The 24,257-nt window shown below is 39.5% G+C and overlaps 1 protein-coding gene across 1 annotated transcript; it reads left to right on the top strand.

The window, feature by feature from the left end:
- The first annotated feature begins 1,159 nt into the window (after positions 1–1,159).
- LOC127421807 (A-kinase anchor protein 1, mitochondrial-like) lies at positions 1,160–24,257 on the top strand. Its single transcript, XM_051664936.1, has 11 exons — positions 1,160–2,177; positions 7,255–8,846; positions 13,065–13,198; positions 13,656–13,782; positions 13,870–13,997; positions 16,875–17,052; positions 17,138–17,288; positions 18,135–18,202; positions 18,289–18,362; positions 18,442–18,507; positions 21,603–24,257. Exons 2-11 carry the CDS (start codon positions 7,280–7,282, stop codon positions 21,663–21,665), a joined length of 2,556 nt encoding a protein of 851 aa, XP_051520896.1. The 5' UTR covers positions 1,160–2,177; positions 7,255–7,279; the 3' UTR covers positions 21,666–24,257.

Genomic DNA, 24,257 nt, shown 5'->3' with positions numbered 1-24,257 from the left:
CTTTCTCTTAATCCCTAAAACGGCGTAAGGAAATCGGCGTTCTCGTTTACATGACGTTTCAGAACACGCTTTCTGCAAAAACCCTGGAATAACCCGCTTTTTTAAGTGCATGTAAACATAGTCACTGTGTCAGTGTGGCACTATAAAAATTCCTGTGTTTGTTTTGAGCGACCTGCTTAGACGTGCCCCAACAACGTTACTCAACCAATTGTGTGAGTTGAGGGCGGGACTATCTGACTGTTTGAAAAACAGGAGGGGTGTATTCAGAAAGCTGTTTTGAAAATATTGTTTATTTCTGCAATTCTATTTGGTGGCACTAGTGTCTCATAATTTACATCAGCTTTAAAACAATTTAAAACAGCATGCATAATAATTATACAAAGTTTATACAAAGTTAGTTTTAGATTAAGTAAAGCCTGTCACATTGCTTGTTAACAACCCACAACCATGTAATCTAATCAAAACTGTGATACTTCAAAAGGTGACAAAAACTTTGTCAGGGGCAAAGTTCAAAGTTTAGCAGCTAACTGCCATGTAGTATTATCAAAGTGTTGTTGACTTTTCACTTGAAGATATACTGAAAAGATTTTTGAATGCTGTAAGTCAGGGGTCTTCAACCTTTTTCAGGACAGGGAGGGAACGCTTTATGGGTAGAGACATGGAGCAGGGACCCTCAGTCAGAGCCCTTCTACCAAGAGAGCCTACATAAAAACCCATAAGAAAATCCCGAGGGAATCCACGGCGAATTAGACTTCCGGGTTCGCCTACAAATTGACGTCACGGCTGAACAGCTCTATGGAACACTGTCCACCAAAGCGTTTTTTACTACACAGAAGCGTCGGCCTTTTAACAGCTGACGGAAGTGACGTTCCAAGCGCAAGTGGTGCGTTGCCGCTAGCTTTAGCGCATTAGCTAATCTCAGTTCAACACTTGTATCTCAAACAACATACATATTCACACTGCTTGGGGTGATGGTAAAACATTCAACTCACATTTGTAAGGTGCTGTATCCACTAAAGCTTCGCCTGCTGCTACTTTCCTCATATTTTACAATTGTTTTGTCAGACCAGCAGCGCAGCCACGTAACTCCGCCCCTTCCGCTATCTAGGCCAAGCCGCGTGCGCTGAAAAAGTGCATCATCCGGGTAGTTCAAGTACACTTTTTGCTGCATTTTCAGTGTAAACGTACTACTCACACTACAAAATGGCTTAGAATAGTGCAGAAGTGTGCGGTTTTCGACACTATATCTATAATATCTACGCGTGACACTCTCTCCTATGATAGAGTCGCGGAGGTTGTTATTCAGATAAATAAAAGAATCTCTGGAGGCGGTTCCATCTATTAGTGGTAAACTCACGAGGAGACTAGAGGCCGTTTTTTTCAATGGATGAGATGCATCAATGTGTTGAATAAACTGTTTTTGTGAGGAAACAGCTCATCGCTTAATTAACTGACCGCGCCTGTCCGCTAATCTTCAACATGTTTTACTCTAAACAATCCTTTTGGAATTGACTATGTGTGGTGTTTATTGCGATAAAATTACCGTTTTATACAAGAAGCACGGACGATTTAGCGACAGGTAGATATCAGTTTACGGTTTTCCCCATTTATTTGTATGGCATCCGCAAACGGTGACTTACTGTCGTAACACGCTAGTTGACCGTTACGCTCTTTCCTACAGTAAAAACGCGAATATTATTATTGCTTTAGTTGCATATTTTATCATCTGTTTACATACTGTACTTTGTTATGATGCGTACATTGCAAAGCTATTAAAAATCATTATTGGCATACATTTTTGAGTCATACACTTGTATATTACATTTTTAACTTTATTTAAATACATTTTAATGTTAAATACAGGTAAAATCCATATGTTACAATTTCTAAATCCATAGTTAATATCTACCATATCCCGCTATCATGCAACTCCAAGCCCGAGACAATATAGTATCGCGAGAGTTCAACAGCTGTGTGTGGAGTTCTCGCGGGATTTGATCAGCTGATGCGTCTCTGTTTTTAGAGTGTGCGTTAGGTCGGTCAACACGTGGGGTAGAGAGAGAAGAGACACACACTGAGAGGGGGGGACACGTTGGGAGTGTGCTAGGCCCTGAATACGTATCATTGATATAATACGAGGCAGTTCACGGTGGCGGTGCGAAGGACGCATAAACACAGTGAGTATAAACCTTGTATTGCTTCGACTCTGTACATTGAATAGCTGACGCTGATAGCGCTGAGAGGGAGTCCATTTTTAGCCGCCTGTCTATCTGCTAAGTCCTACTGTCTCGCGTTGCCCTCTGTTTCACATCCAAGCTCGTTTATACAATCTCACCCTGTCTTGATGGATGCTTTTGAAAAAGATTTCCAGCTTTATTGCACACAGTTTTTGTGTGACATCGCACCAGTGATATTCACTATATAGAGCGCACGGTTAGGTAACTTACTATGGCTTCTCAGTCCCCTGAAACGCTTTAGCCACAGTGCCTAACTTGCATATGCTGTGGGTTGTGAGTTTTCAACCCACCTGGATGGCAAGTAAGTTTTACACATGCATTAATGTTGGCTATTTGGGCAGCCTTTGTCATTAGGGTTTTAGTTCCAGTTCAAAATAATACATGTGGCTATTGGAATTTATGATCATTTGGTGACTCATTTAATATAACTGGGCAAGTGCATGACATCTTGAATTGTTCCAGCTTTGTTCTCGTCTTGGCACATATGAAGTGTGTAATTGACTAAACCAGCTCGCACCTTCATCCAGCTGAATTATGTACCAAGCCGGTTTCTGTGAACTCATGGATAATTGAAGGATGCTCTGAAGATAGAGGAGGAGGACACGGTGGAGGGTTACTCCTGTGCAATTTGTCTGGCTGAGTGTTTAAAGCCAATATATTTGTTTGACTGCATGACTAGAGCAAATGGCAGGACTAGGTTGTAATTAATTCAGCGCCGAGGCCTACCGCGCGTTATTACGCACAGTGTAGGTCAGCATCCCCTCGTTAACTGGTTATTCGTGCTCTCCCTTATTTATTCACCACCAGTTGTTGACATATTTTGACATGGTCTCATTCGTGCCAGAAGGCCGGAACTTTATTATTGAGTAAACGGTCGCATTTTCGTCTCCAATAGCAGCAGTGGTCAGTTAGCCTGACTGCTAACACACGCAGGATACATTGCAACCTCGAGGTGGGTATATGGCGAAATAAAACGGATATCTGGCTTTAACCACGACAAGCACCATATATGATAATGAATTTTATCACTGACTTCGCTTTCGTGCACTAGCGCATGGCACGTCACTTTTCGGGACCTCCGGTATACAGCAGACTGCGAAAGAGTAGCGCGTGGGTGCGTAAAGGGGCCGTTCAGACCGACGCGACGCAACGCGAGTGTTTCGAGGTTTGCTTTTGTATTCTAAATGCAGCAGTAGATCTAATAAGCCGCTTACGGTGAGTCTACGCTCAACGGACTTGTGTACGGAACGTGTTGCGCGATTCACTGACTACGGTGACCGTTACATGTACACCTCTCCCAAGGTCGAACGGCCACCGTACAGCACGCGCTCAGTTCTTTTTCACACTGGGTTCGCTCGCGCGCACACATGGACGCATGCGCTCATACCGTGATATGACAGCGAGAGCGCCTCTAACTCCACGAACGTTGATTTAACCTCGTGTGAAGGTGAAAGGCGGGCTGAAATGAGGAAGACTTCCCTCGTTTCACGTAGCCACATGTGTGAGAGGGAGACATGCAACACTACACTAGAGCAAATGACTGTAGGCCAGCGTGGCTGATTGAAGCATGCTTTAGAGACAGCTTCTATCAGGGTAGATATTACTATTATGACTATTGCTTAAATATATACAGGTTGTAGTATTGAATAAAACTGTAATGGAGATAGCTATGGAGGATTGGTCATGCTGCCCTAATGTCTGAAATACAGATACTGTATTAGGTGTATTGGAATATAAGAATATCAAGTGGTTGTTTTTTTTGCCGTATAAGATTAAGACTAAGATGACATTAGCATGAAACGTCATGCTTGAAATTGTTACCACTAAGATGATGACATGAGGAACTTTACAAAAAAGTAAAGTGGCAGTACCATGGCACACTGGTGCTATTAGATAGCTCTTTGAAATACTGAATGTCGTGGTACTGGATTATTACCATAATGTAAAGTTTTCTGAACCCTGAAAAGCTTAAGTCTATCACTTACTTAGTACATGGTATAAGTCCAAAAATATAATATTACCATGACACATTTTAGTAAGTATTGGGCATTTACATTTTATCAAGGTGCAGAAAGACTTTCTTGGGGAAAATAATCTAAACAATCACAATCTTGGTTCCCTACTAATTTTAACGTGTACCTGAAACAAACATCTGCGGTGATTTTAAAGGGATAGTTCACTTAAAAATGAATATTATCTCAATTTACTCACCCTCATTTCATCACAGATCTGTATGACTTACCATCTTCTGTAGAACACAAAGATATGTAGAAGAATATTTCAGCTCTGTAGGTCCATACAATGCAAGTGAATGGTGAACAGACTTTTCAAGCTCCAAAAATAACAAAGGCAGAATAAAAGTAATCCTTATGACTCCAGTGGTTAAATCTATATTGTCTGAAGCAGTATGATTGGTGTGGGTGAGAACCAGATAAATGTATTTTTTTATTATTTTTTACTATAGATCTCCACTTTACAATTTTTTTCACATTCTGAAAGTGGATATTTATAATAATAAAAAAAAGATTGAAATATTCATACATTTCTTATCTAAAGTAATCGCATTGTTTCAGGAGGCATATTAAACCACTGGAGTCATATGTATTAGTTTTATGCTGCTGCCTTTTTGGAGCTTTTTTCACCATTCATTTGCATTGTATGGACCTACAGAGCTGAGATATTGTTCTAAAAATCTTCATTTGAGTTCAGCAGAAGAAAGTCATACACATCTGAGATGGCATGAGGGTGAGTAAATGATAAGAGATGTTTAATTTTTGGGTGAACTATCCCTTTGTAGATTTTTAGCACATGTATCCTAGTTTGAGGATAATTGGGGAATTTGGGATAATTGGCTATGGTGCACCTTTTTATATAACTCCTTTGCAAACTGTAAAGAAATGAGTGTGTCCTTAACATACAAGATCACCAGTTTGTAACATTTGGCATACATTTTGAGTTAAACAGTGATTTCTACTATTCTAAAATTATAATTTTTTTTATAGATGGGCATTGTTGATATGTTGTAAGAGTATCTAGTTTCTGTTGGTGCAGGATAACCACAGCTATACCATAAGTAATGTCACAAAATTAATATTGCTCTTCAAATCCAATGTCATTCATTTCGAAATGTCAATCTTAGCCATAATCACATTCACAGCAAAGGGGTCTTCCTCTGTCTACAATGTTGGCAATAAGTGTATGAGCTATTACTGTCATTTTATCTTTTATCAGGGAATTTGCATCAAATGAACTACCACAGTTTTCTGTATTTTGTTTTTGTGTCAAGACTTCAAGAGCAAAGAAACTATCACCTAAGGATCAGCTTCTAAGGAAATCACCCTCTGTGACTTTTAATACATGTCATGCTTATTTCAAAAACATATTTTTGCACATTCAGAATCCAACTCTATTTTTTTTTTTTTTTTTAGAGGCACAGCTTCGTATTTGTCATTACTTACTAGTCAATGTTCATTGAAGAGGCAGTCTGCCTTTTAAAATGCTATCTGAAAGCTGAAGGGAAATGGAAACTGCTTTATCTATGGTAACTATGTACAGAAGTGGATGGGAGGGGTTTGTCTGTGATTTATTCCTCCCCCACAAGAGGCTGGTTTATTCTGCTCCCATTATGGAAAGGCATACATGGATGTCCTTTTTTAACTTGGAAAGGATGCCCCTCCTAGCCAATGAACAGCGAGGCAGACATGGCACGTAGCTCCCAGCAGTCTCAGAGGTTGAAAGTCAGCCATGTGATATTGTCCCTGAAGTTTCAGCATGGCTGCCCAGAACACTCCCCTTTATCCACACCAAAAGTGCAACAAACAATATGATGTAGCATGCGTGGAGTCAGACATGTTAAGCTTTTTTTTTTTTTTTTTTTGTGAAATGCCCTTATGTTTGTCTTGGCCACGTACATAAGCTGTTTTCATATTTGTATTACATGCTGTATAATTATTAATATGCACAGTACTATGGAATATGTTTTAAATTTCCATGCAGCTTGTATAACCATGATCCAGTTATCTAAATGATACAGAGTCTTCTGAACAAGACAAAGGAGTGCATGTTGACCAGAGTGTCTTTCCTTTCTTCCATAGTGACTGTCCCAAAGGAAGTTCTTTTTTAACCAGAATTTAAACCTTATGCAACACCACCACTAGTGTAATTGACAAATTGTTAACTTTTCATATTACACAACTCTCTGAATTGCAGCACTCTGTGCTGAAATATTTTTCTATAATGACTTTTAATTTGTATAATTGGCCATTGTCAGAGGCAATCAACTTCCTAAATATCTGTGCTATACTCGTCTCTCTGCAGTCTTCTTGCAAAATAAGTTGCCTTGTAATAAGTGGGCTAATGTACAGGCAGCCAGTCATTAAGTGTGATTACATGCACTACAATACACTGATAACTGCCAGAAATCAGCTTATTCAAAAAGTCTGACAATGCAAGTAAACCATATTTACATGAGACTTGAAATAATTGGATGATTCTCTGCTTTTGGCACCAAATGTAAAAGGGCATGCACACAACAATTGTTTGCATTGTTTAAGCCGGTAAGAAGGACAGTAAATGTGTTTACATGGAGAGCGAAATCAGGGTGATGGGCGAAACGAGTGCCGATTGGTTTATGCTTAAACCGCTTATGACTTTATCTCAATAAAGGAAACCGCTTTAAGGCATTTACAAGGCCAACACATGTTGTCGGCTTAAGCATAATTGCTGTAATGTAAGATCGTGCATGTAAACATGCTCACTATCGCAAAATAAGCCACTTCAGGGCAGTGCAAGGCTCCAGTCTATCAGAGTTTATTTGCCATATGCCAATAATTGTGATCTTTCAGTACTCTTGTTACTTTCTGACAATATTGAAGTGTTTGAACGTCAATGAAGAAATTTATTGTCTGTTTTAACAGTCCATGAATGTAGCATCTCAAGAACCACAGTGTGATGTAATGAGAAATTGCAGTGCTGAGATACTGTGCTTTGGCACTAAACATCTTGTGTTGCCCCACAGGTGTAGCTGCTAGGGTCCAGAGGAGATGCCACTGAGGTTCCGGTCCTTTGTTCCGTATACACTTTCTGGAGTGCTGGCGCTCATAGGCTGGTGGTGGTACGTCTCCCGCAAGAAAGAGCAAATCACCAGCCACGACAGTGAGGGCTCAGCTATGGGCTTGCGGACCTCCTCTGGGGAGGGTAGCAATGGGATGGTCGATAAGGGCTGTCCCACAGAAAGCACCACACATCAAAGAACCAGTCGAGACCAAGTCAAAGCCAAAGAGCAACAACCTGTTGAGCAGGAAGTTGTAGCAGAGATTCACACACCACTGCTAAAAGGGACATCGGGAGAGGCTCTTGGTGCTCCTCCAGTTGTCTTTGCAAGTGGACAGCTAAGCGCTCCTCAGAGCAATACAAAATCAGTCCCCCAACAAAGCAACCCAGAGACGACCAGGCCGACAGCTCCTGTCTCATCTTCAACCCCAACAAAAACAGTTGAGGAGAGCCCTCATCACAAGGGACCAGAGACAGCCACTGAAAGCATACCCTCAAGCCAGTTACCCAAAGCAATAGATCCAGGGAATATTGCCACAATTAAGAAGCAGGGAGAAAAGCAACCACTAAACGGGCAGCGGTCTGCAGAATTGTCCAAAGTGGAGCGACCCGAGCCCGAGGGAGAGGTGGCTGCTGTAACCACTGCACCAACTTGTGCCGACTTGACAAATGCTGAGCTAGCCTCCACTACATCCTCAACTGAGGACGAGGCTGGGAAGCTGGAGACCATCAGTCAAAAAACACCCTTGGCCCTGTCCTCCTTCCCCAACACCACAAGCACACCCTTTTCAGAAAGCTCCACAGAGGCTCGGCACCATGAAAACGGAGACCTGGGCTTGTCGTCCGAGACCAGTCCAGACATGCAGGAGCTCCAGCGTCTCGCGGCAGGGCTGATCACTGAGGTCATCTCAGCAGCCACCCAGGAGGTCATGGTCGGCAATAACTGTGAGTCCCGGCACAGCAAGGGCCCGGAAGCAGTTGACAGCAGCACACCAGCTGTAGATGGAAAAGAAGACACCAGAGAAAAGGAGCTATGTGTATCACTGGAAAGCACTTCAAAAAGTCACACAGAGTCACAGGCGGCGAAGATAGCGAAAGAGATAGTCAACGGTTGTCTGGCGCCTTCTCTCTGGAAGATACCAGAGAGTGACAAGAGGAGAGCTGAGAGTGAGGAAAGAGGCTTGTTGACAATGTCGTCTGGGGAACCGTTGGAGTCGACACCGGTTCTGGCTAAGCTCCAGGCAGAGGAATCTCTGGTTGAAGACTCAGGATGTAGTACATGCCAGTCCGAGGATGGAATTAGCGGTGAGGACCTCCATAGAACAGGGTTATCCTCAGTTGTGTCTGAGAGCAAAGGGCACCTCATTCAAATTTCAGGGACATGTAGGGCATCAGAGGGTAATGGAGATGGGCTACTGGAGAGTTCTGCTCTATCTGCCCCTCAGGAGTCTGCACTAACCACAGAAAATGTGGCTACGATTTGTGAGACAGTGCAGTTGAATGGCATGGGGCTTAGGAACAACGCTGCTAACGAGGTAGAAGCGGACCAATCTGGAGGTGAGTGACACTTTATTCTGAAGGCCAAAGTATACTTCAGTTTTCCGCTTTCCCGTACGCAAATTGCGTCATCAGCACTGTACGCGCAAACTGTCCACCTGCAGCCCAGTTTTTCTACACGCACGGACAGTCCACATCTTTGCATGTCATCTGCACATGCACCTTAAATTGACTACAAAAAGAGAATCAAAAACCAGTCTTGGTGCACATGCGTCAAACGCATCCTTATGTGCTCGAGGTCAAAAGAGAATACTCAAAGTCTAGAAGGCTCCACCATGCATGAGAAATTATGGCAGGTGGAAAAACAAAATATACCCTAACCTATGAGGTAACACTTTGACTGCACTCTTCATCAGTCAAATTTAGGGTTGCTCGATAATGGTGAAAATGATAGTCATGATTATTTTGCTACATTTTTATCACGATTATTAATCATGACTGTTCTGTCATTTAAGAAAAAAAAATATTATAGGGCTGCACAATTTTAACAAAAAAATCAATGTTGCTACTGATATCAAGATTAAAAGAGAAAAAAATTACTTTAAACAGCAGCTCTCACATTTAACAAGGTATTGAGGAGAAAATAAACTTAGAGCTTGTGATTTGGTCTATCATCTGTAGACACAGCCTATAATGAAAATGAACAACTATTTGTAACCTAACTGACTGATCATTTCTGCTTAATAGCTCACTAATATCACAGACGGTTATGCTTAATAAACCGCGAGAGGCTGAAACCGTGATTAAAATACTAAAATACTAGTCTGTAGTCTACTACACATTCTTAGAGCATGCGTGGCTTATGATTTGGTGTTTTCCATTTAAGCGACTCAACCTAGATTAACACTCCACACAAACTCCATCTCAGGATGTGAGTTTGGTTCGCTTTAAGTCTGTGATGCGGTTAGCTTATAATGTGCATTGTGAATGCAAATCTTTCCAGTTTCGCTACATTTTCACATTTGCATAATTCTAATTATTTTTGAGAAATTTCTTTACAAATCAAATGCAATGAAACTACACTGAAGCCTAGTGCACTCTACTCGACTCAAGCTCGTCTCCTTTGATGTTTTGAGTCGGCAACTGGTCTGCAACGAGAAGTCTCAGATCTCATTCCCAACTAGTCCCAGATGCTACGACAGATTTCAGACCAGCTTGATATCTAGACATCGCTGTCAATGAGCGAGAGACCGCCAGTGAGCCAAAGCCAATGAAATAAAGAGAGAGAGCAAGGTATTGGGAAGCAGGAGACAAAAATTATTAAAAAATAAATAAAAAAAACATCACCCACATCTTTGTCTTTATTATTTTTTGTGTTTATTTTCTTTTTTCCTTTGCAAATAAGTGCAAAATAAGCACCAAAATGGGTGTGAGCCGTTCTTTTACGTTTGTTGACATGTTTTCACAAATAAACTGCTCAGTATGTGAATGAATTTCATTATCATAATTTGATCCTTTGAAATGGGACAATGCTACATACAGCTGTAACGGTGTCCAAACCGTTTTGAGATTTGTCCACTTCAAACACATTCAGATATTGGGCTTGTAGTGCCACAGCAGTGGAGCGGCACCTAATAAAACAAGAGTTTAAACTTTGCCGGTTACGTGCGTATTTAAAGGGAAATAAGCGTACAATCGTGAAATCTTAAAAAGCAAATGCAATTACAAGCACACAAAATTCTTTAGTGTGTCTATCAACATGCAAGGACACAGATATGAGAAGAATGCACATAAGAAGCTCAGTTACAAGAACTGCACTATAATAACTTAGAATGTTATGTTTGCGTATAAGAGAAACTTTGCACTGGTTTTGCACTTCATTATCATTCAGTAATATGCAGATGTAATGATGATTAGCTGTCCTCATAAAATCATACTCTCCCCTTAAAATCCGAACACAAGTGGTCAAAAGAGATAACTAGGTGAAAAAAAAAGTCCCACAAAAAATCTTAAAGAGCACCTTTTTTTTGGTTTTTAAACATCCCTAATTTTGTTTTAAAGGTCTCATACAATAGATTTACATGCATCCAAGGTCAAAAAAACATTTGCTCAATTTAAATTGCAGCATTACCTTTTTTTTCCCCAGTCTCAAAAACGACTCGTTCAATGAGCCGTTCTAAAGGATTCATTCTAAACTCCTCCTTTCAGAGAGCTTACTCTGCTCTGATTGGTCAGATATCCTAGTCTGTTGTGATTGGTCTACCGCTTAGTGTAGTATTTGAGGGCGGGTCAAAGCTGTTCGCGAGCAGCCAATGAAGAGCAGAGGCGGGTTTTTTGTTACCAAATTATGTAGGTTAGTACAGGAAGTAAGTCTGGAATTACTAACGACTCGTTTCAGGTGTTCAGAATCAGTTCTTTTGGGAGTCAATAACTCCATTTGTCGTACACTTTGATTTTTGAAACTTTGCAGACTTTTTTACATTCACAAACAGCTATTTAACACACTACATGAAAGGTAATATTTGAAAAACCATAATAGGTGCTCTTTAAAACTAGGTGTACACTGTACACACACACACAGGGCCTCAGCCATGGACGAATGGTCGTGTAGTTGATATACCCAGTCTGCGATCAGTTGTGTAGTTTGCACACCAGCACGATTGAAAACAAGACTGAGTCGCAGGGTGCCGACCGCAAGTTGTGTTGTGCACTTGTCTTAATGTATTGTGGACAGAGTAGTTTAGAGCATTCAACTACATTTGTAATATCTGGTTGATACTCATTTTGACAACTTCACACAGAAGTCTTTCTGCCAAAATAAAGGTTCTAAGGACTCTCACGGTTTACTAACATCCTTATCAATTGGCTTTCTTATGTTTTTGTATTGAAATGTAACCAATGCAGTACTTTTTATTTGGCTTGAGGTAATTGGGTAAAGTAAGGCCTGAGTCAAGGGGTACCCCTTGACTGGTGCATAGTATGAGACCCATAAGAAACCTCATGCTTGGATTCCCAAACAGCATATGTTACATGAGCACAACCACATTCACGTGGCTGTTTTTACTGCTCCCTGCTACAGAAACTTCCTATATATGTGTTTTCTAAGAGGTCTGTAAATTAAATGCAAAAGCCCTTAAAAATAAATTAAGACTGTTATGAGAAGTGTTTGGGAGAAGTGTTGTGGTATTGTGAAATGACCTGATCTTGATTCAAAGTCTGCGCTCATGCGCCATCGTGCAGCTTCCATCCGTATTTACCAGAACATTATCCTGATTAGATTCGAGCTTCATCAGTTATGTCATGCCAGCCTGTCTTAATGGAATGTCATGATACTGGCCTACCCTGGCCAATTTGTGATGTTGTGTTTGCATTTAAGGAGGGACAAGCATTTTCCTGTTTGATGACAGGAAGCACCTGTGTGGGGGGTGTGTGAGTGATTTGCCTGAGCCCTTGTGAGGTGTTACCACTGCAGCTGCTGCTGCACTCTGACCCTCCTCCTGACATATTGTGCCCTGTGAAAGGTGTGAAGTCTCACAGCAGCTAGTTCTTCAGCTTAAATAAAACAAAACTATTTTATTTATATAGGATATTAAATACAACCTTGATGGTATTTTAAGTAATATTTTGATTTTAATGCTTACAAGTTGGTAAATGGGCATTTGTGGTGTTAAAATACATCTCAATATTTTTTGTGTTTTGACAATATTTGATATATATCTCTATTGTGAAAGCATTATTTCAACTAAATGGTTCTAGATTGAAAATAGTCAAGTTTTTTTCTCAGCCAGAGGGAAAAGGCTGATTGTTTTCATCACAGGACCTTCTCATATGTATCCCGTCATGTTTGTTATTGTTACCCCTCAGTTGCTTGGCAAACAATAGAGACCTGGCTAAACAGACATTTGCGTTTGGCTGTAAAAGAATGCCCCTGAAAATCGTCAATATATATAACTTGCAGTAATGTTGTCAGGAGCATGCGTGCCATTTGTTTTCTCTTGGAAACAAAATACAAACTATGGATTTAATGATGTGGAGTTAATTGTAGGATTTGGTTCCGGTGGTAATCTTATTTCATATCTGTTTATTCACTTAGAAGACCTTTTCTTAAGAAAGTGTTTCTCAAAAATGTTGTTGATTATGAATGTTGAAACAAACTGATTATCATGGTTAAACCTTTTGCTTAGGTGTTTTGATTTTTATAGATCGAATTCAATTAAAGGAGTATGTGTTACAACTGTTTTTATTTGACCAAATTGACGGGACTGTTTGTCTTAACAGGTTCGGATGTGAATAGCATGGATTCAGTGGACAGCTGTTCCACTTTGGGGATTGGGGACAGCCAGCCGAGTGGCAGCCAGGCCTGTCAATCACAGAGTTCAGAGCTTGTTGTGTGGGAGATTGAGGTGCCAAAGGTGCGTTTCCCATTTAGACCTTTTGGGGGGGTGGGAATCAGAATTAAACGTTAGAGCAGTACTTTTAGCTGTCTGTGACCTCTGGCTTATTATAGCATGAATAGGAATAACTATAAAGTAGTAAAATTTTTAAATGGAATGAGTTTTTCAGACATTTCTTTTTTAAATTGTAATTTTTCCACAACCATTTTTTCACTCTTTGACCAATATACTTAAACTCTGTTATTTACATTTGTGCTTGTAAAAAAAACACCACCTTTGCATGTGAAAAAAAAAAAAGCTCTTTAATCCATAAGACACACGCTGCCCCATTATTCAGTAATAGCCCCTTTGCAAAGGCTGCAATACATTGTGACAGTAAAGCTCATTCTCTCATAAAATCAAGGAAATTTTGATTCCCGTACATGACCCCTCTAAAACTTGCACTCATTTCTGTGGTTCACCTCTGTTTTTGCAGCATCTAGTTGGAAGGTTAATCGGCAAACAAGGGAGATACGTGAGCTTTCTGAAGCAAAGCTCCGGTGCTAAGATCTACATTTCAACCCTGCCTTACACTCAAGAGTTCCAGATCTGCCATATAGAGGGTGAGTAATTATCTTTACTCATGTTCTTAGGGTTTCAGCCGTGACCTCCTTGATGATTGTTTTTTGCTGTTCTTGTTTGGTTCTTAGGGACCCAGCAGCAGGTCGATAAGGCGCTGGCCCTAATCGGGAAGAAGTTCAAAGATCTGGACCTGACCAACTTGTATGCTCTACCTCCCCCACCGCTTACACTGCCCTCCCTTCCCATGACTTCCTGGGTAAGGTTGGTTTAGATGGAACAATTTATTATTGGTACATTTCAGTATTGATTGAAATGTAGTGACAATCTGCATTTCTCTCAACTGGTCCACCTTGATGGATTAATTTTTTTTTTAACAGCTCATTGCAATGCATTTTGTGATTCCTTTCTCCGTAAAGGGCGACAGACATAAGTAGATGGAGGGTCTGTTCTAGAGCCGACCAATATGGGATTCTTAATACCGATTTTAGAGAAGGAAAATTCACCGATTACATATATGGTGGCCGATATATTTAATTTTTGAGCTGGAATGAAAACAGACCTTTTCTATGTGGATTTTTCACTGATTTTGCACTGATATGACTATGCAGAGGTACTCAGAAGGCTCCTTTCTTAAATATTTTTATCAAAAAATATTTGACATTATTAATATACATTGTCAACAAATTCTAGAAATGAACACTGAGAAAATAAAGAATAAATAAAAAATACAATAAATAGCTAAATAAACATCAGTACTGTGTAGTATCAGTCAATTGCTGACTATTTCAATAAAGAATAAATAAAAATAAAACAAATAGCTTAACAAACATCAGTACTGTTTAGTATCAGTCAAATGCTGACTATATTAATACTGCGGAGTCAAGATAAACAGCGGTGTTACACTGTACTCTGCTATACAAGTTCAGAGGAAACTTTCAACGGTGGAAAACCAGACTTAAATATTACATTTTATAAATGACATGACTGGAATTGTTCAGTTGAAGGGGGTACCAAACTGTGAGTCTTAAACAGAACAGTTTGGTGAATACATGTTTACACATTAGCTTCCACTCAGCTGACAACAATGAAAGTAGCTGCGTGATTAGCTAGTTAGCTATAAGCTCATTGTCACGGAGAGTAAAAGACGGACGTTGTTTATTTTACTTTCCAGCATTGTGTCTCACCAACTACGTAACAACATAGCATGAAATCAACACTCATCAGACACAATCCACCACCGCACCATTGTCTGCTGAGCTGCAAAAAGATGCTCTGATGTTTACCTTTCAGTCTGCTACATTACTTACTGCACTGACAAACTATAACTGGCTAACAGCAAACAGACATGAGTCACATGGTTGTCAGGGACAAGGTTAACGTTTTATTTGTTATATTGAAAAGGGAAAATGATGGGGTCATTTTTTTAAGTTTCCAGTATGTATTTAACAAACTAGTTAACTTACCGAGACACCGCTTAACTCCGCCCTGTCTGTAGAGCCATGTCAGCTCAGCTCTGTAAACAATGGAGTCGGAGCACGCTCTCCTGGACAAACTAAGCTATGACAACCAATTCTAAAGCATTGTTTTCTGCATTATATGTTCTGGAAAAAAGTTTTAATATCGGTAAAATATACACCGATACCGATATATCGGTGAATGGCTAATATCGGCCGACCGATATATCGGTCAGGCACTAGTCTGTTCACACAGCTCACTTTTGTGTCCGTCTGGACTGTTTATTAAAACCAAGCGTACACTACACGACTTGCAGTCGGCCCCTGCACACACTTAATGAGTCACAGTATTTTGTTTTCGGTTGTGGTGGTGTGCACACTACACAACTGGGAGTATCAACTACATGACCATTTCTCCGACTGAATCCCTGTTTGCACCAGGTATTAAGATGCGTTTTGGGGATTCAATCACAACTAGAACTTGTCTTTTTTGACCTTGTGTTCAAATTTTGAGAGGAGAATCTCTGATTCCATGAGAGCATACGTCAGTTAGTAATGCATCAGTGTATTACTGCATGATAATAAAGCGTAAGAAGTCAAAGAAAAAAAGTGCTGTAAACCGGCACACTGTTTTTCATAATTATACTTGCTTTTAATCTAAGCACAAACATGACAATTAGAGCAGAATTCTGAGTTATTAGTGGAATACTTAATATGCACTGCCTGATGCGTGTGCTTGTCATCTGTGTCACTGCATGTTGATATCAGGCATACTGAAAAAGATCTGTGAAGTTCTTGTAGATGTGTTTTTTTTTAATTATTATTATTATTCTTAGATTGGACGTTTATTTCCTTTTATATTCGCATGTAACCAGCAACAAATCGAATAGTGCACAAAAACACGTCTTAAAAGATAGGATCCCGAAATTCATTCATTCAACTCAAGCACATAGCAACGAGAGAGTTTATTCATGATGACATGGCAACAAACAACATGATAGAAAGGCTTGCGCTGTTTTTTTTTTTTTTGTTTGTTTTTTTTGCATTTATCTGTGTATTAGAATAGAAACAAAATAATAATTAAAAAAAGCTGTAAATAATGAGATAGGAGGGACATTTTATTTTATTATAATTTTTTGTCTCAATGCATTGTTCTCTTCTTGCTCTCTATGTTTCATTGGCTTTTGCTCGTTGACAGTCTCTCGTTCGTTGGGACAGTGCGCACACCTGACGACTCGCCTGCCAGATTTCAAGCAGGTTTGAAATCCGTCGTAGCGTCTGCGACTATTCTGGGCAAGTCGCAGAAATGTGCACACTGCATGACCATTGGTTGTGCGATCTGAAACTTATTGTCGCAGACCAGTCGCCGACTCAAAACATGAAAGGAGACGAACTTGAGTCGTGTAGCGTGCGCTTGGCTTAATTGTTTTTGTGCCTCCGCTCTTTATTTTTTTTTTTTTGGGTGCCTTGATGCCACATTAAGACAACGTGTCAAGTTAAAAGAACCTCGACTTTTTATAAATGTGTCTCGAGATGCCTCCATTCTGTACAATGTGTTGTGCTGCTTCTAGATTTTTTTAATTTTATTTTACTCAAGAAGGTGATCCATCTTAACGGCCCTAATTCCTCCAGATTTGCAGGAGGATTTGTTTTTGAATGGGTCTGTCTGTATTTCACAGCTTCTGCTGCCCAACGGGGTGACTGTGGAGGTGATTGTGGTGAATATTGTCTCGGCTGGTCATGTGTTTGTCCAGCAGCACACTCACCCAACATACCACGCCCTGCGCAGCCTGGACCAGCAGATGTTCCTGTGCTACTCACAGCCCGGCACGCCCGCCCTGCCGTCACCTGTTGAAGGCAAGATATTTTTGTTTTTTGCTATTTTCATCTTCAACCTCTACAGAGAGACTTAATTATTCCCATCCTCTCATCTCTTTTTCAGTTGGTGTGATTTGTGCGGCCCCAGCTGTCGAGGGAGCCTGGTGGCGAGCACAGGTTATCTCATTCTACAAAGATTCAAATGAAGTAGAGATCCGATATGTAGATTACGGAGGCTATGACAGAGTCAAGATTGACGCTCTTCGTCAGATCAGGTTCATTTCTCCAGTACACTTTTTTTTTTTTTTTTTTACTTGTCAATACTCCTATAGGGTTAAAGGAATAGTTCACCCAAAAATTAAAATTCTCTCTTGATTGACTCCCCTTTAAGCCATCCCAGATGGCTTTCCTTCTTCAGCAGATTTTTATAAGCACATTTCAGCTCTTTTTGTCCACACAATGCAAGATAATGGGTGCCATTAGACTGCTGGCTATTTGATGGTCCAAAAGGCAAATATAGGCAGCATAAAATTAATCCACATGACTCCAGTTGATCAGTTAATGTCTTCTGAAGCAAATCGATAGGTTGGTGTAAGAAGCAAATCGATAATTAAACGTTTTTATCTTTAAAAGTGCTTGCTGTTTGAAATGACCTAACTCTCGTGTGACGTTCGTTCCTCTGTTGTATACAAAGCACCCGCTTCCAACTTCTCATGTGAACGCTCCATTGCACTTATATCATTGATGCTCGACTGCTGGCAGGAAGGTTTTTTTTTTACGTTAAAGCTTTAATTATCAATTTATTTATATACAAACCTACCGATTTGCTTCAGAAGACATGAATTGATCGACTGGAGTCATGTGGATTACTTTTATGCTGCCTAAATATGCCTTTTGGGCCGTCAAACAGCCAGCAGTCTAATGGTATCCGTTTACTTGCATTGTATGGACAAAAAGAGCTGAAATGTGCTTATAAAAATCTTCACTTCGGTTCTGCTGAAGAAGGAAAGTCATACACATCTGGAATGGCTTTAAGGTAAATAAATCATGAGAGGATTTTCATTTTTGGGTAAACCTTTACAAATGTGACCACAGTGGACTCACTTAAATTTGCTTACCAGGTCAGACTTTGTGACATTGCCGTTTCAAGGTACAGAAGTGCTATTGGACAACATCGCCCCTCTTCCAGGTTTGGCTTATTCTTTTAAATTTAAAGTTGAATCTTAATGCCAGTGTTCACCATCTTTGATCTTACTATGTTCACATCTGCATTAGGAGAGGACAGGTTCACCACTGAGGCCAATTCAGCTCTCGAAGAACTGACCAGAGGGGTTCCTTTGCTGGCACAGGTGAGTGTTTCATTAATGGATATTTTGTTATGGTGTTTACATTCAATAGGCAAATTTAATGGGAAATTCTCTGTTGTAGGTCACCAACTATGACAACAATACAGGACTTCCTTTAGTACACATGTGGAACATGGTGGGAGAGGAGGTGAGGTTTAGTGCTGCAATATGTTTAGTATGTGCATATTAGGGATGTCCCCAAAGCCGGATACCTTATTCGGAAAGGCACAAATAATGACTTCAAACAAATAACGGATTCATCCGAATAATATAAAAAAATATTCTTATGACTGATCACACTGTGTAACAAATGTTTTTTTTTGTTTTTTTTTTTTTGAAAAAAAAAAAAAAAAACAGTGTTATCCAAGAAACACAAGGATAAAGCAGCATTTTAAATAAGCATATCCAAAATTACAAAGAATTTTGAATCTGTGCAGCCGATATTTCTGAAATGCAAACCTTATTAAACCTGTAATTTCAGATCAGATGGGTGCGGTCTCTGTTAATTGTGCACATCTGGAGCTTGTCAAGTGTAATATTAACTAAGATACGACATCATATGCACATCACTTCTTGAAATCTCTATGTTAATGTATCACACCTGATTCCCATGTATTCATTTATAGCCTAAACCTGAGCGTGATGTTAAATTCCTGACCTGAAGTGAAGATTTCACATTGGAGCCTATCTATCAGTCTCTTGAAGTTGACCATATTTATATTCACATCAGTGATCAAGATTATTATCTGGTAAAGACTTTATTCTGAAAAAAAGTTCAAATGCTCCATAGAGTTTTCATCTAATAGGAATATTCCTCCTTATGTAAAATGAAGAATCTGAAACATGCTTCTTTTTTCTTTAAACTGTGCTAAATGTAAGAATGTTGTGTTCTTGAACTGGAAAGGCGCTATATAAATGTAACAGCATTATTATTTATCTAGATAAATAATGGTGTTCTATCATAAAAATTCATGATAGACTTGGGCCAATAATAATAATAATAATAATAATAATAAGTATTATTATTATTATTATTATTATCCATCCATCTTCTACAGCCAGCTGTCTCGGGCCAAAGGCAGGGAAACACCCTGGACACCTGTCCAGGGTGTTTCCCTAATAATAATAATGCCCTGTGATGGACTGGCTACCTAGCCAGTCCATCACAGGGCATTATTATTATTAGGCTATTATTATGAAAAGTCATATACAAGGCATATTTTATTAATAGAAACTATAAATGTAAGAGTAAGTTTCATTTAGTTTTGAAACTTTCATTTAGACCGATACAGATAATTTTGTCGTTTGAACAGATACAGATACAAATACAGATAATGGCTTCGCTGCACACCCCTAGTGCATATGCACCCTTTTTTCCTCTTAAATCAGGGGTTTCAAAGTCTTGGAAAAGAAGTTTTTTTGTAACATACATTTGTCATAAACTTGCAGTATCACATCTCTGTTTCTGTGTAACGGCACCTGTCACAGATGCATGAAGACACGTCAACTGAATCTCATGTTGGTTTTGTTACACATTTTCGGATTTTACACATATGTTTCCACATGGAGTTCTATAAAATCCTTAATGCATCCTAAATAAACCTGTGCAATTTTTCCACTAAGATAAAAGTCATAAGAAGACGTGATTCGCAACAGATGTTTTTAGTAGATGGTTTAGGTTGTCATTTTTTTTGCTCACATCTCTTACATTGTCAGTGAGCATCAAATTATAATTCTTACAAAATAAATTACACTATGTATTATGCTGCACTTCCTAATAAAGTTACTGGCCAAATGGCGAGTAGGGCTGCACAATTATTTGATAGAAACAAAATTGCGGGGGCCTGGGTAGCTCAGCGAGTAAAGACGCTGACTACCACCCCTGGAGTCGTGAGTTCGAATCCAGGGCATGCTGAGTGACTCCAGCCAGGTCTCCTAAGCAACCAAATTGGCATGGTTGCTAGGTAGGGAGTGTAGAGTCACATGGGGTAACCTCCTCGTGGTTCTCGCCCTTGGTGGGGCGTGTGGTGAGTTGTGCGTGGATGCCGCGGAGAATAGCGTGAAGCCACCACACGCTCTATGTCTCCGGTAATGCGCTCAACAAGCCACGTAATAAGATGCGCGCGGATTGACGGTCTCCGATGCGGAGGCAACTGAGATTCGTCCTCCACCACTACGCCACCACAAGGACTTAGTGCATTGGGAATTGGGCATTCCAAATTGGGGAGAAAACATATTTAATTATATTCATAATAATTAAATAAATAGTCTGCTCGTGCTGCTCACTTCAAAGTTTATGTGCTCTTGTATAATTATGTTAGTGCATAATTACTGTTTTTTCAGAGCGGTTCTGTGCTTCATCTTGTGCTCTTGAGTTCGGTTCCATTTGATTACGTGCACTGAGCATGTTATATTTAAAGTAGAGCTGTCACAATTAACGCATGCAATTTAATTAAAAAAAATTAAAGCATACATATTTCTTAATCACAATAAAAAAAAAAAAACATAGAACTCATTTCCACGCAAATGTAGAATGTTTTATTTCACTATTTACATCATCGTTTTGCTATGTAATACATGTAGTAATTTGTATTTTTATAATGGTCTGGGTCACTGCTACAACAAAATCAATACAAAGACACTTTTAACCAGGCCCCTAATATTATTTTTGGTACTTTTCAAATGTCTTCTATGTCCGTTTTAATGTGACCACCTTATAGTAAAAAAGAAGAAAGTTAAAATCTGTTGGTTTAAAAAAATAAAATAAACCCAGGCTGGGACATGAAATTGCCCCAAGCTGAAGAAATGCTCATTTACTGGCTTTAAATGGTCATGACAGGAGTCGAAATATTGGTCTCAGATTAACCTGTCTAATGTTTTAAGGGGTGTAGCTATACATTTGAAACAGAATGCATTGTAATGTAAATGACCGTAACTGCAATTTTTCCTTTTTTTTTTTTTTTAAAGACTGAGGGTCAAGTCAAATTATTTTTTGTGGAAATCAACATTATGCCACACATGCTGTCGCTGGAGCCATGTATTTAAATACCTTTTGAGCTTGAACTTTGGCACAGAGAAAGTGTAAAATTTGCATGTGAAATACTGAGATGTTTAACATGCCAACTCAAACACTGCATCCAGTCTCAATGCTTATTTTCATTTATGTCACTCATTTTAAAGAGCACTGTTTCATGCATTGTCCTATCTTTAAAAAATTATTATTTCTTGGTTCTTGTTTTATAGCTGGTCCTGCTGAACCGCACTTTGGCAGAGCGAGGTCTTGGCACCTGGGTGGACAGTTTCTGATCCTCCAGTCAGTACTCCCTCGTTCCTCCTCTCCTCACTCACCTCTTGGCCCACCTGCCCCCTAATTAACATCATCACACATCATAAAGATCTGCAGGTTCTGTCCTCCTCACCCCACCATGAAGTGCACATCACTGGCCATGAGAATTTCTTGTTTTTTGGTTTGCTGTCCATGCCTTTTCTGTTTTCTTTTTTACCCCCTTTCATAAGAAATCTATTTACTGTATAAAATAATAAATAAGAGAACCAAGTGTCAATGACCACCCAATAATGATTGAAGAAGTTTCTTGACTCTGCTCTTGTAAATGTAAAAATTGTTACTAAAAGTTTAATTATTCTCCGTCCAACCAGACTCCGTCCAGCACAAACCCGGATTATGATGGCCGTGGATGAAAAATCTGTTAAAAAAAACATAAACGATGAATTGAGATAACTGGTGCCGTTAAAGCTTGGTCTGTTGTAATGTTGGGACTACTTGACATCATGTTCCTCTGGTTTCGTGGCTTTGTCCCATTGTCTCACTTTCCAACTAGGTTGTGGGAAGCAATTAATTATTTTAAGGAATGGTTCTGCAGAGCCAAAGCAAAATAATTGGTTCTGACTCTTGAAAACTCAAAGGAAGAACAACCACAACTGCAAGTCCTCCATTATAATGTCTGTTTGTATAACAGTGTGGCCTTGGAGGGGGAGACGAAACCCATCCCATCACCCCCTTTACCACACTCTGGCTCTCTAGTACTCATCCTGCAATCTGCCTTTGACGGGAATAGGCCCAAGCGTCACTTTGAGGTCACGTGATCTTTGATTTACTTGTACTACACCAAGTCTGTTAATCCAAGAGACATCTAGGCCATCGTGACCTCTGAGCCTTTTTGGGTAAGACTTCACTGGAGTCCTCCAGCCCTAGAGTAACACTAGAGATTGAATTGGTATTGCAATGGAAAGCAAAAGGGCATCCTACACCCATCCTGAACTTTGGACACAAAAACTTCTGGCCCGAAGGAACTATTACAAAAACTAGAACACTACTGTGTGACCGGGACAGCGGGGCTTCCCTACTGGGTAGATGAACTGCATATAACGAATGGATCTGTATGTGTTTTTGTAAGCATGTAATTCTGCTCCAGAGCACATCTTTGGCATTGTACACCGGGTCGATTCACACATTGCATTTCACTGTGCATCATTGTAAGTGTTATGGGTCGCCAGGTTTCGTCTCACTCAGATCTCAGTCGTGCAATAAATTCACGTCTAGTTTCTGACCCACAACCATGTTCCATAAATACTAATTGCCATTACTGACATCTGCTACTTATTGCATTCTGTAAATATCATGATAAACTCTCCAATCACAGGAATCGACCTTCATGGCGTTCATGCACCAATTGGCTACTAGCAGAAGTTCCCAATACACCTGTCTTTAAAAAGATAAATGCTTTAAGCCTTACGCATTGTTTTTTTATAATGTTTGTTTTACATAGTATCTGATTTAAGTCTGCATTATGACTGTATCTGTAATTTAAATAATAATGGCACAGAGGTTAATCATTTTCCTTTTTTTTTTTTTGTTTTTCAATGATTATGATTTTCTGTTGGTTTAATTACTTTTTGGCCAGAACTTGCCCATTTTTCTGCTGCTTAAACATTTCTAGTCTAATGTTTGTTGGACTCCAGAATGTCTATTGTTGTCGCTTTATGGCTTTTAGCTTGGTCATGGGTTGTCTAATTGGTTTTGATTGTTAGCACTACAGTTTTAGACTCTTTTTGGTTCTAAAGTCCTACATTGTGTCAGTTAGCATTTATCAGTGTCACCTCGAAGCTTTTTTATTATAGCTGGGTGCATTTGGATCTTTGTTTAGCAAACATTTGTAAATTAAAACCCCACGCGGTGTATATTTGGCCTCAGACTGGAAATTTTCTTGACAAAGGTAGTTCGGGGTGGTTCACCCAAAAATAAAATGTATATACTTTCCTGTTGTTTCAAACTCAATTGAAGGAAATTTTAGGGACAATGACTGCCTTAGTCACCATTCACTTCCGTTGTATGTGGAAAAAGATGCAATGAAAGCGAATAGTCACTGAGGCTAACATTTTACCTAACACAACCTTTTGTTTTCCAGAGGAAAAAAGCAAATCATTCAGATTTGGAACAACATTATGAGTAAATGATGACAGTTTTGATTTTTGAGCGAACTTTACATTTAATCAGAATGTTCCTTTTATTTTGAAATGGTAAAACACCACTCTAGCAGTAGAATGGAGCTTAATATACGAAAACTGACAGCATTTGAAAGTAAAATCGATTAAAAGAAGGGTTTGACTTCTGTGAGTGGCACTGCACGAGCAAACACTATTTTCTGCTATGCTACATGATTTTTCTGCAATATTTCCCTCAAATGTTTGAGGTTCTTGAGTGTCTTGCAACCATCTCAGGTATGAGCTCTTCATTTGATACCATATTCTGTGTTACAGGACCGTTATTAATATTCTTTTAGGAATGTATGTGCTTGACCTGTGTCAGTGTGTACAGCCTATTGTATGATCTCCCTGTATGTCTGCCTGCAGTAAAGTAGGCAAATGAATAAGGAACCA

Source organism: Myxocyprinus asiaticus, chromosome 31 (genome assembly GCF_019703515.2).
Source record: "Myxocyprinus asiaticus isolate MX2 ecotype Aquarium Trade chromosome 31, UBuf_Myxa_2, whole genome shotgun sequence".
NCBI classification, from domain to species: Eukaryota; Metazoa; Chordata; class Actinopteri; order Cypriniformes; family Catostomidae; genus Myxocyprinus; species Myxocyprinus asiaticus.
This window is presented reverse-complemented; position numbering and strand designations above follow the sequence as displayed.